Source organism: Grammomys surdaster, unplaced genomic scaffold, assembly GCF_004785775.1.
Source record: "Grammomys surdaster isolate TR1022 unplaced genomic scaffold, NIH_TR_1.0 126182, whole genome shotgun sequence".
Classification (NCBI taxonomy): domain Eukaryota; kingdom Metazoa; phylum Chordata; class Mammalia; order Rodentia; family Muridae; genus Grammomys; species Grammomys surdaster.
In genome coordinates, this window is record NW_021620988.1 from 3,192,940 (window position 1) to 3,205,011 (window position 12,072).

A 12,072-nucleotide genomic window follows, 5' to 3' on the forward strand; every position below is an offset into this window, starting at 1 on the left:
GCCAGAGGTCAGTTTTGTGCTGCTCCAGGATTGCTTTGGCCACTTGAATTCTTTTCTGCCTCATGTGAGTTGATATTTCTCTAAGTTCTACAAGAACATCACCAAAATTTTTATGGGGATTGTGTTAAATTTGTACATCACAGTCATTTTCACATATTAACTCTACTGATTCACAAGATGGGAATTACTTCCATCCTCTGGTGTCCTTTTTTCTTCAGCCTCTTAAAGTTTTGCTGTCTTGAAACTCTTGGGTAAGTCGTTCAGTAGTGAATGTATTTGGAGATGAATGCAGAACATGGATGCCCCAGGATGCTCCTGTTCTCTTAGCTGTCCATGTGTATGCACGGAGGAAAAGGGACAGATTCTGGTCATTGCAGTCACCAGATACTGAGTAGCTGAAGATACTGAGACCCTGAGTGGGCTTCATCTTATACTTTTCTGGAAATCTTGTAAATTTAAGATGATAATTTATGACCTACTTGATGGGAAACATATTTTAGAAGTGAGAAAAATTTTTGAAAAATTATGTAATGCTGGCCCATGATCCAAGAGTGGAATTGTATGAGGAGAACTCTTGAGTGTTTGGGATAAATCTTCAAGAAAACAAGACAAGAGTCTTGTGATCTCAGGTTCTTCAAAAACACAGAGTTGTTCTTGGATTATACTTCTGTGCCCCTCCCAGGCATAGTGGATAGGAGTGAGTTTGCTTCACGTTATTCATTACAACTAGCTATTGTTTTTGTTTGTGTGCCTCTATGGAATGTGTGGCTTTCCTTTTGACTGTACACTTCACTTATATGACTTCTCTTAACCCTCAGAGAACATATTGTCTGATGCCTTAAATAAAGTTGGCTATGAGACTTTAGCCCACCTTCTTATCAACTCAATTCTCCCAGGGTCCCACCGCCAATTAAAGCAGTGAACAGCCGGTGCCCAACAAGAACCTGAAGTCAGCTACGAAGAAAGAGAGTGGGGACCCTTAAAGATGAGAGGAGTGAGAGTAATGGGGCAGAAACCAGGAAAGACTTTTCCTTATGTTGAGCTTGTACATCATTTTTAAAGAAAGGAGAAACACAAATAATAAAACAACTATTACTAGGTAGCTTCCAAGTTGTACATGATTGTAATTCCTGGTTTCCAGAAAAGGGAACTTCAGATGAAGACCTATGGGACAGAATCAGAAAGAATATTGAAAAGGCATATAAACAAGGGGGAAAGATCTCTGTTTAATTTTGGGTCACTTGGGCATTAATTTGGACTGTTATCAAAATAAGGAAGAGGAAGGAGGATAGTCATGATGAGGAAGAGAATGAATATAAGCTGGAAGATCAAAACTTAAAATTGGTGAAATAGGGAAAAAGTGATTTTCTCTTTTCAGGCAAAATTGAAAGTAAAATTAGCACCCCTGATAACTATGCTGGTGACACTGTGTGAGCTCCATTATTGGGGAGCCTCCTTTAGGTATGTGTCCTCCATTGTCTGGAAATGACCCTGAAGCAGCAGTAGAGGGATTTGATAATCTAATCTTGAATTCTCTCTATTTTTCTTGTTGTTGTTGCGGACTTGTGAGAGCCTATAAAAAAACCTAACTTTGTGACCTAGGCAAGCTAGGATATAACAAGAAAAAGGAATTTGTTTCCCAATTTTTCCATGGCCGCATGAGCTGCACATGGTGGTATTTGCAATGCACTAATCTATTTTAAACCTTAGAAGGAAAGACAGCGTTAGACAGTCCTTACATATTATCTCAAGAGGCAAGAAAAAGAGCTGCAGCTATTTGAATGCAGACGACTCAAAGAAGTGTTTGTGTATTGTGTGGATCCTTCACTGTATTTAAACTTATTTACTTTACCCACAAAAGTGTCTCCTATAGGTATTACATCACAAGAAGAAGGCTCATTGAAGGGTACAGAAGGGATTCACGGTCCAGATATTCTCAAATCTATTAATATTTCTTTTTTCCTCATCGCAACAGCTGGAATGGATTATTTTGATTCATCTATTAAGGTCAATTCACCAACACTTAAATACAACATCTGGTTAAACCCATACACATCCCTTGTTTATTGCTCATATGCATGCATACTCTAACCTCCCTGGTTAATGCAAGCTAGTACATTAACCTGCTCCATTTTTACTTCCCAGGAGAAAACTGGGAAGGAGCATGCATCTGTAATTGCAAATGGATCCATGAAAACATTGTGGATTCCTCTTTGGCTTCTTCAGCCCTGGGTCATCAAGGACAAGGGCAGAGGGAGAGAAGACAGTAGACATCACCAGAAAGATAGCAATCCTCTAGCTAAGGGGCAAAAATGGATATTAATCATATCATCAAAAGTTAATTCTGCCCACCTGGGGCCTATTTATAGCCCTGTGCACCAGGGGAGAGGTTAGTCTATGGAGCACAGAGAGTCCTATGTCGCCGGAGAATCTTTTTCTGGTGGTGATGGCTACTATGACCTATGCATCTGTGGTGAGTGCCTATAAACATGTGCGTTGGTCTTCTGTTCCCCATCCTTCTTTACTTCAGCTTGTAGATGGAGACAGAGCCTGTTATCATTACTAATGGCTCTGTGCTTATGATGGACCTTGGGGCCATGATAGACTCACTCACTCATCTGAAGAAGAGTCTGAGTTTGATTTTTCTTTGGAATCTGAATCATTTCCCATTTTCATAGAGCATCATTACATTTGTGTTCATATAGGTTTATGTTTTACAAAGAATCAGAGCTACTAATTATATGGGCCTGTTTTCAAGCTATTCTCGAGATTTTTCTGATCAATATAATAATGTAGCAAAATAGTACTGGACATAGTTTGGATCCTTGCTCTTGATGGCAGAATGCTTTTACAATGGTTTCACTGTTCTAATATTACTCATTAAACTTATAATTTGCTTGCTTATAGGATAGTCATGCATCAAATGACAGTTAGATTGATGGACAACATCTCAAATCAAATCTCTGAATATCCTCCTAGTAAAAATAAAAAGGATGGAGATCTTAGAGCATGGTCCAAGAATGAAATCATATGAGAAGAATTCAGAGTGCTTATGAGAAAAAGCCAAGAAAACAAGACAAAAGTGTTGTTACCTCAGTTTCTAAAACAAAACAAAACAAAAAACAAAAACAAAACTCCCAAAAAACCACAGAATAGTTCTTGGAGTATGCTTTTGTACCCCTCCCAGATGTAGCAGATAGGAGTGAGTTTAGTTCAGATTATTCAATACAACTGACTATTGTTATTTGTTTATATGAATTTATGGAAAAACATGTTTTTGCCCTTGGTGGCTTGCCTGTCATGTGCAGTTTGCCCTTATGATCATATAATTTGCTCATGTGAGTCTTTTTAATCCTCAGAGTACAAATTGTCTGCTGCTCTGAAGAAAGTTGGCTGTTGCATGAGACTTTGATCTGTGCTATTTATTGGCTACATTATCCCAGGCCCCACCAACTAGAACAATAAACAGTGTAAAACCTGAAAGGGTCCAAGAGGAGTCAGTTATGAAGTGTCTGTAAACTGTGCTTCCGGGAATTATGTTGCATTATGAAAACACAAGAAGAGTTTCCTAAGATCACAATTTCTTTCTCCTTACTTGAAGCTAATATGTACGATTCTTTTGGTATGCTTAGCTTCAGAATTTTAATTTCAAAGAGACTCTGTGATGCCATGTAAGGCTACAAAATAATTTATAACTATCGAATTATAATAATTTTTACAGTAAATGTTCATGAAATTTCCTTAAAAGTAGGAAAAAACTTGCATATATAGGCCATTTTCACTAATTCTCTTGCAATTTGTAAATAATTTGGTATAATACGTAGTTTCAAGAAAAATTTATTGGACATCATAAAGCAGCTTTACAATAAAATTCAATGTTTTATGAGTTGAAAATTAATCAAAGGGCAAAAGTAGATCAGAAAGCTATTTTGGCAATATGATAGACTTAAAGGGACTTTAAAATTACTTGGTGAAATTTCAGCAGATGTTTCAGAAACTGGATCCATCCTGTCAGCCAAACAGCAACAACCATTTCTTCAATAAAGTACAGAAGTAATTTATTTAAAAATTATGCTGAGTTTGATTTCTTCATAAAGATTCTTTTATGAGTTGAGCCAATCTCTGGAAGGCCTAAAACAGAAAAGAGGTAAGAATTGATGTGTTAGGATGTTACTTTGAAAAACTCTATTGTAACTCTAGAGATTTAAGTAGAATGTCTACTCAAAGCTGGGATGAGGCAGCAAATGGTAAGTTTGACAACAGTTTTACCTTGGCAGAACGTCCTCCAGAGTCAGTGAGATAGAGAGTATACACACAGCTTATACATTTCCAGAGTTTGCTTTTATTAGAACTTTCGTGTATAATTTTCTATTTTGTCCACAATATAAATATTTGTGTTTTTATATATTCTTTCATCTTCAACCATAACTTATATAGTTTGGACTGCTTAAATCTGTTCATTTAAAAGCAAAATGTGCTTGTGGACACCATATTAGCAGCATGAGAAACAAGTATAGAAAAGATATCATAGGAACCTGTTGCCATGAAGGAAAGAGACAGTATTGCCCTAGAAGCTGTTGAGAAGCCCCTAGAACTTTTCGGTAAGTGCTACCCAGTCATTCACAAAGACAACAAACTTAAACTCCAGTTTAGTCTCATTTGCCCACAACTGCCAAGCAACAAAGCAAAAAGGAAATGTTTAAGCTCACGACTGGTGCAATAAAGTCTGGCTTTTAGAAGAGTAAGAAGAAATGAAATCATTCCTAACTTAGAAGGAGAACCCACACATCCAACATCAGAACCATTGGGCTGTGTGGCTGGGAGGAGACTCACTGTATCCATCTGTGCTGGAGAAGCCAGAGAGAAGGATGCTCTGAAGAAGGAGGTAGGGGCTGAAGAATCGATGTAGAAACCATTTCCAGGAACAAGTAAGACCTATGAGAGGTTGTCGGAAATAAGTGATTACACCACTGAAGAAAAACTAGAAGAAAATTTAGGAATATCTAGTATTACTGTAGGAGGAATATTTCAAGCTTAAAAGCTATTAATCAACTACGAAATCACAATAGAAAACAAAAATACCATATAAAATACATATAGCATGAGGTAGACAAACCCAACTACATAGAATTAGGAACAATATTTACCATCAATATGACAAATGCTATTTCTTCTCCACATATAAAGAATGCATAAAAATGAGAAGAAAATACCAAAATTTAAGCTTCAATGTTTGAAAGATAGGTTAGTGAGAGATAGTAAAATACAAATAAGTGACTAACCTAGCTACAAAAGTAATATGAATGCAAATGTTGAGATTTCTAATGACAATTAGATGCTGGCCTAATAAAACTAGGGGCCAGTATTTTAGGGAGAAGGCTTGAAATGTAAGGGCCCTGGGATAGGAAGAAAATGATACATTTAGAGAAACTGAAAGGACACAAATGTCTAATACATAAAGTAGAAGTTAGTGTGTTAAGATGGGGTGTTGAGAACAGCAAACTGCTTGTTTTATGACCATGATGGTAGGAACAGCCTCTCCATCGCCATCCCATCTTCCCTCCCTTCCCCCTTTCCCTCTCTCCATCCCTTCTTTCTTCCCTCATGTACACACTGGGGTTGAACCCAGGACATCAGGCATTCTAAGCACGTGTTCTGCCCTCCTGGCACTGCTAGCCCTTTTTGTAATTATATGGGCCACATTAGTAAATTTTAACCAGTGGGTATAAGCTCCTTCCACTTTGTAGCAATCTTAGAATAGTCATTAAGACTGGAGGTCAAAGATTGGAAGAACCCAGGGTTTTAATTTTTAGGCGAGTCAGAAATAAATTATACTACTTTATGTCTTAAGATTTAGGGTTTATATTTTATACGGCAATTGCCATGGATCCTCAGAAACATTAAGTAACTGGTTGTTGTTACAGTCTATAAATCTGGACACTCCTAGCTAAAACGAGATAAGTTTAGACTGGAATGATATGGGGTACTACTCTACATAGAAGATTTCAGGCAGAAGATGGGTTTCATTTTCCTGATTTATAACATGTGAAAGCTATCATTTCTCCCAATATAGTAGAAATGTTTTGAGATCAACTACAAGCAAGGACCTGTAAGAGAAGGAAGATGTTGTCAAAACATGGGCTAAGGCATTGGTGATGTAATGGAGGCCTATTTAGAAAAGGTTAAGAAACCCACACTAGGATCCAAAGCTACAACTAATCTATACACACATAGGTATATATATATATATATATATATATATATATATATATATATATATAATAGATGCAGAATTTGGGAAAAAGTGGACACTATATCTGTCTCCATCCTTTTCACGTGGTTCACAGATGTATTCACACAATTACCAAAAGTAATGATGTCATTGACAGAAAAAAAATCAAGCTGAAGAAAAGTTCAAGTTAGCCAATTATATTAAAATGAATTCTGAAGTAAGTTATATGTATGTATGGATTAAGTACCTATGGGGTGCAGAAACTAGGATAAGAAGAAGGAGCAAGACACGAGTCCTGCCGTCTCATGAAATGGTCAGAGGGCAGATAATTCTTGCCTGGGCAGTCTTTCTCTAGATCTAACCAAGCTGGGACTTGTTTCTAGTGTACCTGCATGGTATCTTGCCACTGTCAAACCAATATGTTCTTTTAGAGTTACTACCTAGTGATTCTCGAAACAAATCTCAGGTCTTACAGATACAACATGATAAGGGAATTAATGGGGAAAAGGAAGAGTTCATTCCCTAAACTGAAAAGCTACACAGAAAATTTCATTTAGAATTTTGAGTTTACTCTATGCCTGCAAGTGCCAAGGCTAAGTGTTAGCATTCCTTCAAAGTTCTGCCCAACAGCTACCTGGAAACAGCCAGGCAGGCCTGGCTTGCTATAAAAGGGGCTGTTTGGTGCGTCCTAGCTCTCTCTACCCCTTCTCTTTCTCTCTTCTCTCCGTGACCCCTTACTACACCCCCCTTCTCAATTCCCCTTCCCATGCCCTAAATAAACTATATTCTATATTATGCTGGTACCTCAGTGGGAAGGATGCCTCAGCATGGCCCTGCCGAGGTACCCTTCCCACCTCATCATACCAGGCTCTATCAAACACATCTTTGGCTCCTTTTTAGAAAATGTAACACTAAGAAAACTTATAATTTCAGCATGGAGGGGAGGGAAGGAGGGAAAGAGAGAAGCTAGAATATGTGTAAGCTCTTCTAGAAAACAGCACAAATGTTCACAAATCTGGGTAATAAAATGATGGGGGATTTCATTTTTGTTATTTTTTTTTTAAATAAAATACAGCATTTTAAAATCAAGTACTAAGGGCGAGTGCCTCCCAAGCATTTACTGTACACACATCAAAGGACCAGTGGTTAGGTTATATATGTCATTTAATCATCATAGAAACTTGATGGAGTGGGATTCTCATAGTTTGTGCATAAGTAAATGTTTGTGTGTGCTCACTGTTAGTATCCTGTTTAAGCTCCACCTCCACAGTTACCTGGCAATAGCCAGGTAGGCCTGCCCACTATAAAAGGGACTGCTTGCCCCCTCCTCTCTCTCTTGCTCTCTTACTCTCTTACTCTCTTGCCTCTAGCTTCTCTCTGTCCCCTCGCCCCACCCCACTTCCCTTCCCCCTCTCTCCATGTGGGTGGTCATGGCCGGCCTCCACCTCTCTCTCTCTCTCTCTCTCTCTCTCTCTCTCTCTCTCTCTCTCTCTCTCTGTCTCTTTCTCCCTCCTTCCCTCCCTCCCTCCCCCCCTCTGCCTCTACTACCTTCCTGACTCCCCTCCCCATGCCCTGAATAAACTGTATTCTATGCTATACCAGCATGTGACTGGTTTCTCAGGGAAAAGAGATGCCTAGGATGGGCCCGCTGAGGCAACCCCTTCCATCACTCACACTACACTGTGCATGTTGTAGTGGCTGGACAAGTCTGTGAGATCATTCTGCCCCTGCAACTTTTTGAGTTCCAAGACAGAACTTAGGTCACGCCAGGCTCAGAACAGCACACATTTTCCTACCAGGTTCTCTTACTGCCCAGGAAAGGGTTCTTGCTGTTGTCACTGATCAATAAATCACAGGGGTGGGTAAGAGACCCAGTGCTACATATGTGATAGAATGACTATGAAATCAAACTCAAGGAGGATGTCTGAACTGGAACACCAACCCAGTCACTGATGGGAATGACTGTATGTCCATCAATTTACCCCCCCTGGATTATAATTTTAATGAGGAGACAATATACCCAGCATATTCCTACAGTGCTAGTGGCTGGGCCACAAAAAATCTCTTCATTTTATTCAAAGAAATAGTATGGATTTTCCTTTGGCCATCTCTTATCCACTTCCCACTTTTACCTCTCTTTTAATAGCCTTTTCTTCAATCAGTTCTTTTGTATCGGAGATTCCCTTAACTTTAATCCATAGAAACATGCCAGCTTTGGGAACATGCCACTCTGCCAAACCTACAAAGAAAAGAAGATAGCACACTCTAGGCATGTCTTTGATCTCCAGTTCTACAACACAGGTGCAGTGATTATGAACAAGCACTTCTAAACAGTTTGCTTCAGTGGAAACATCTCAAAAATGCGATTGAAGAGATCCCCCCCCCCCAAACTGATGTTCTCAGTGGTGGGCGTTGAGATGAACCACAGGTATTATATTTTCTGGCTATAAAAAAGATGTTCCTGTGTTCTGAATTGTTAATTTGAGCCAGTGCCAGGCTAGCAAGACATGTAAATGCCATGGCCTTTAAAAGAAAAGCAAGGTCACCTTCAATAAGTGGTCCCGAAAGCAAACTGCTTAGTAAGTAAGGCTCTTTGCATAATAAAGAAATAGAAAATAAATAGTTCTCACAGGCAGAGATTCTGACAGAGAGAAGCAGATAGAGGACATAGGAATGCAGACCACTGACCACCTGTAACCCTCTAGCACTCACCAATGAAATTTTAGATTACCTAATCCTTCTAGAGAGTTCCCCCAGTTCCCTATAAGAAGGTCTGCATGCCTTTGTCTGGGGTCACCATTTTGAAGAATGGTTGAACACCACCCCTCAATCCCCACTCCCTCATGCTGGATGTTTCTGCAGCATAAATGCTCTTTGTTTTTGCATACTATCTGAGTCTAGGGTCTTCCTTTAGCAATTTTACCACCTTTAAAATACTATACTACTTGTTTAAATTTATTTTTAGTTATAAACAGACTATTTTGGGGGCAAAATTTTGAAACAACTGTTGTTAGCTTATAGGTGATTCCGCTAGGCCCCTCCCTTTCCACAAATAAACCTCCTTTATACCAGATTTGTTACTTGGTAGTATGATTTCTCAGGGAGCACCTTGGTGTGGGCCTGCCAGGTGCCCCCACCCCAAGCTGTATTATATTTCATAACACTAATAATTGCTGTAAGTTTTTAAAGATGGGTTTTATTCAGGTAATATAGCTGCAGGTAGTATTGCTAGTTAATTTTTCGACTGAATTTTTTCTTTATTAGAACCACAGAATCTGGGGTTGACACTAGTTGGTAGAGTGTTTGTAGATTGCTGTCTCTATGTGGCTGAGGGCAGGCACAAGATAAGGCTAGAGCCTGTGATTGGGCAGTGGAAAAAGAAGTCGGGCTGAGAGTTTTAGAGATGGGGACAGAGGGATCAAGAGGAGAGAACGACAGAAAATACGGATGAAGGGGACAAAGTCGATCCGAGTGGCTCTGAATAGCCACAGGTAGCAATGAATATCTTAAAAGGGATAGAATAATACAGGACAATTTGTCCAATCTAGGTGGGCAGCTTATATCAATTGGCTCTGAGTTCATTGTGTGTGGAGTTTGTGGGTTGAGAATTTACTGATATGAATCTGACTGATAAATTACAAGCCTCTGGAGTTTTGATATCACTGGATTTCGGGGATTTATGATAGCTAGTCATGGGGGTGGATGGATGGGAAGATAGAGAGCAGTTTGAAGGTAGGCGGACTGCAGGGAACAGGGAAGACTGCAGCTTGCAGCTTGCAGCTCCCATTACTAGAGCATGACTAGCATGATTGGTTTATTACAGGCAACAAGTTATTTGCTTTGAATTCCTGGGACCTAGGTTCCATTGCCAACACCTCTAAACTGGATGTAGTAGTATACAACTGCAATTACAGCTCTTGGCAAATGGGGGCAGGAGGATCAAAAGTTCAAGGCCAGCCTGGGCTACATGAGACCCTGTCTTTAAAAAAAAATCTTGTGGTAGATGGTGGAGATAATAGAACTGAAAGGTTGACAATGTAGGTCTTGTGAGACTATTCAGCAGGCAACCTTTCCTTGGCAAGAAAGTGCTGTCTCTTCACAGCAGGACTGACCACATGCTGTTTGTTGTCAGCTCTAGAGATGCCTTTGTTTATATTAACATCAGATGCCCCCCACTCACCACGTAACCACTTGTCTGCAGCTGCCAATATCAAATCTCTCTGCTTCTTGTAGAAATCAATAGTTCTAAAAGAAGACAATGACAAGGCTCATTCAATGAGTTCAGAACACTGATCACAGACACCAGAGAAGCTCTCTACTCTAGCCTGTGAGAACTTGTTTTCTGCTTCAACTGCTTTTTAAGGGAACACGGCACTGCTTTGAGTCAAAAAGCCTTTGCTGAAAAACTTAAAAGAAAAAACAAAAACAAAAAACCTTTCCCCCTTTACGATAGAGAAATCAAAGTGCAAAAATGAATGTAGCCAAATTTATTTCTACATAAAATATGGGATTTAGATCTAGCAGAAATAGTGTGACAGACCCTTGTGTTTAGTTGAGTTAAGGAATTTTCATTTTTAGGGTAGGAGAGCTCTTGAGATCAGTGGGACCTGTACTGAAATGCTGAGTCACTGGTCTGGGAAAGAGGCAACCCTATTACTGCTTGTTTATAAGTGGCCTGGGAAACACATCACATTTACATAACAAACATAATTCATGACTGGTCTCTTTACACCGACAGACAAAGTATGCTTTCAGTCATTCATCCTTGAAACAGTTCCAGTGCCCTGTGTCCTTAGCTGATTATCAAATAATATGTTTAATTGTGTGGGTAGTTTTTCAGCTGAAACAGTGAACTCTAACCTGGCGAACTTGGCTCACTGCAGTGTTGGGGTACAAGAGTTCAGGTCGCACTTGAATGATGCTGAGAAGAGCACCACTGATGCTGAGTAAAGCAAAATGCCCACTTCATTTGGGTGATTTTCAGACATTTAAGAAAGAATAAAGGGGATAAAGAGATGGCTCGGGGGCTAAGAACAATTGTTACTATTACAGAGGACCAGGGTTGGGTTCTTCGCATGTTCACAGCAGCTTATAATCGCCTCATAGCTAGTTCACAACAGTCTGTTAACTCTGTTCCAGGGAACCAATGTTTCCTTCTGGCCTCCATCAGCACCAGGCATGTGGTACACAGATATATATGTACAGGCAAACACCTATACACATACACACACACACACACACACACACACACAAAATCTTTTAAAAAGAAGGAAGAATAATACATCAGTATTCTGGATGGTTTGTATTTTGTACTCTGGGCTCCTATTTTACTCACAAAAACTTTTTAACGACTGACTCAATACCTGTCAACATGAGCCAGGAAACCTTCTTGTCCCCATTGGCATAGAAGCTGTGATATCATGAGCTGAAAGAGACAGAATAGTTATGGTACATTCTCAAAGCCGAGTCTGTAGTTTGTACACTATAAACACAGAAGCCATTTGCTCCTGCTCACATGTAAACACACAGAAAGATGCATCAAGGTGATAGCATTTTGTCTAAGCTCCGCCCCACAGTTACCTGGCAATAGCCAGGTATGGCTGACTATAACTTTACTCTCTCTTGCTCTTGCCTTCTTGTTCCTGCTGCTCTGCCCTTACTCCCTCTCTCCCCATTCCCTTCCTGTTTCTACCCACACGCTCATATGCTCATGGCTGACCTCTCCCTCTCCCTCTCCCTCTCTACCTCTCTCCCTCCCTCCCTCCCTCTCTCTCCTCTCCCTCTCCCCCTCCCCTCCCCTCTCCTCCCCCTCCCCTCTCCCTCTTTCCCTCTCTCCCTCT

At 39.9% G+C, this 12,072-nt stretch overlaps 1 protein-coding gene across 2 annotated transcripts in view; it reads right to left on the reverse strand.

Moving 5' to 3' along the window:
- Window positions 1-3,821: 3,821 nt before the first annotated feature.
- Aadat (aminoadipate aminotransferase) overlaps window positions 3,822-12,072 on the reverse strand; it is a 27,684-nt gene continuing 19,433 nt past the window's right edge. For both annotated transcript variants that reach the window (XM_028757745.1, XM_028757746.1), the window contains 5 exons: window positions 11,596-11,657; window positions 10,413-10,477; window positions 8,365-8,471; window positions 4,834-4,935; window positions 3,822-4,131 (listed from right to left, as the gene is read on the reverse strand). In XM_028757745.1, the coding sequence (XP_028613578.1) occupies window positions 4,090-4,131; window positions 4,834-4,935; window positions 8,365-8,471; window positions 10,413-10,477; window positions 11,596-11,657 (378 nt within the window). In that variant the 3' untranslated portion in view covers window positions 3,822-4,089. The remainder of the gene's footprint in view (window positions 4,132-4,833; window positions 4,936-8,364; window positions 8,472-10,412; window positions 10,478-11,595; window positions 11,658-12,072) is intronic.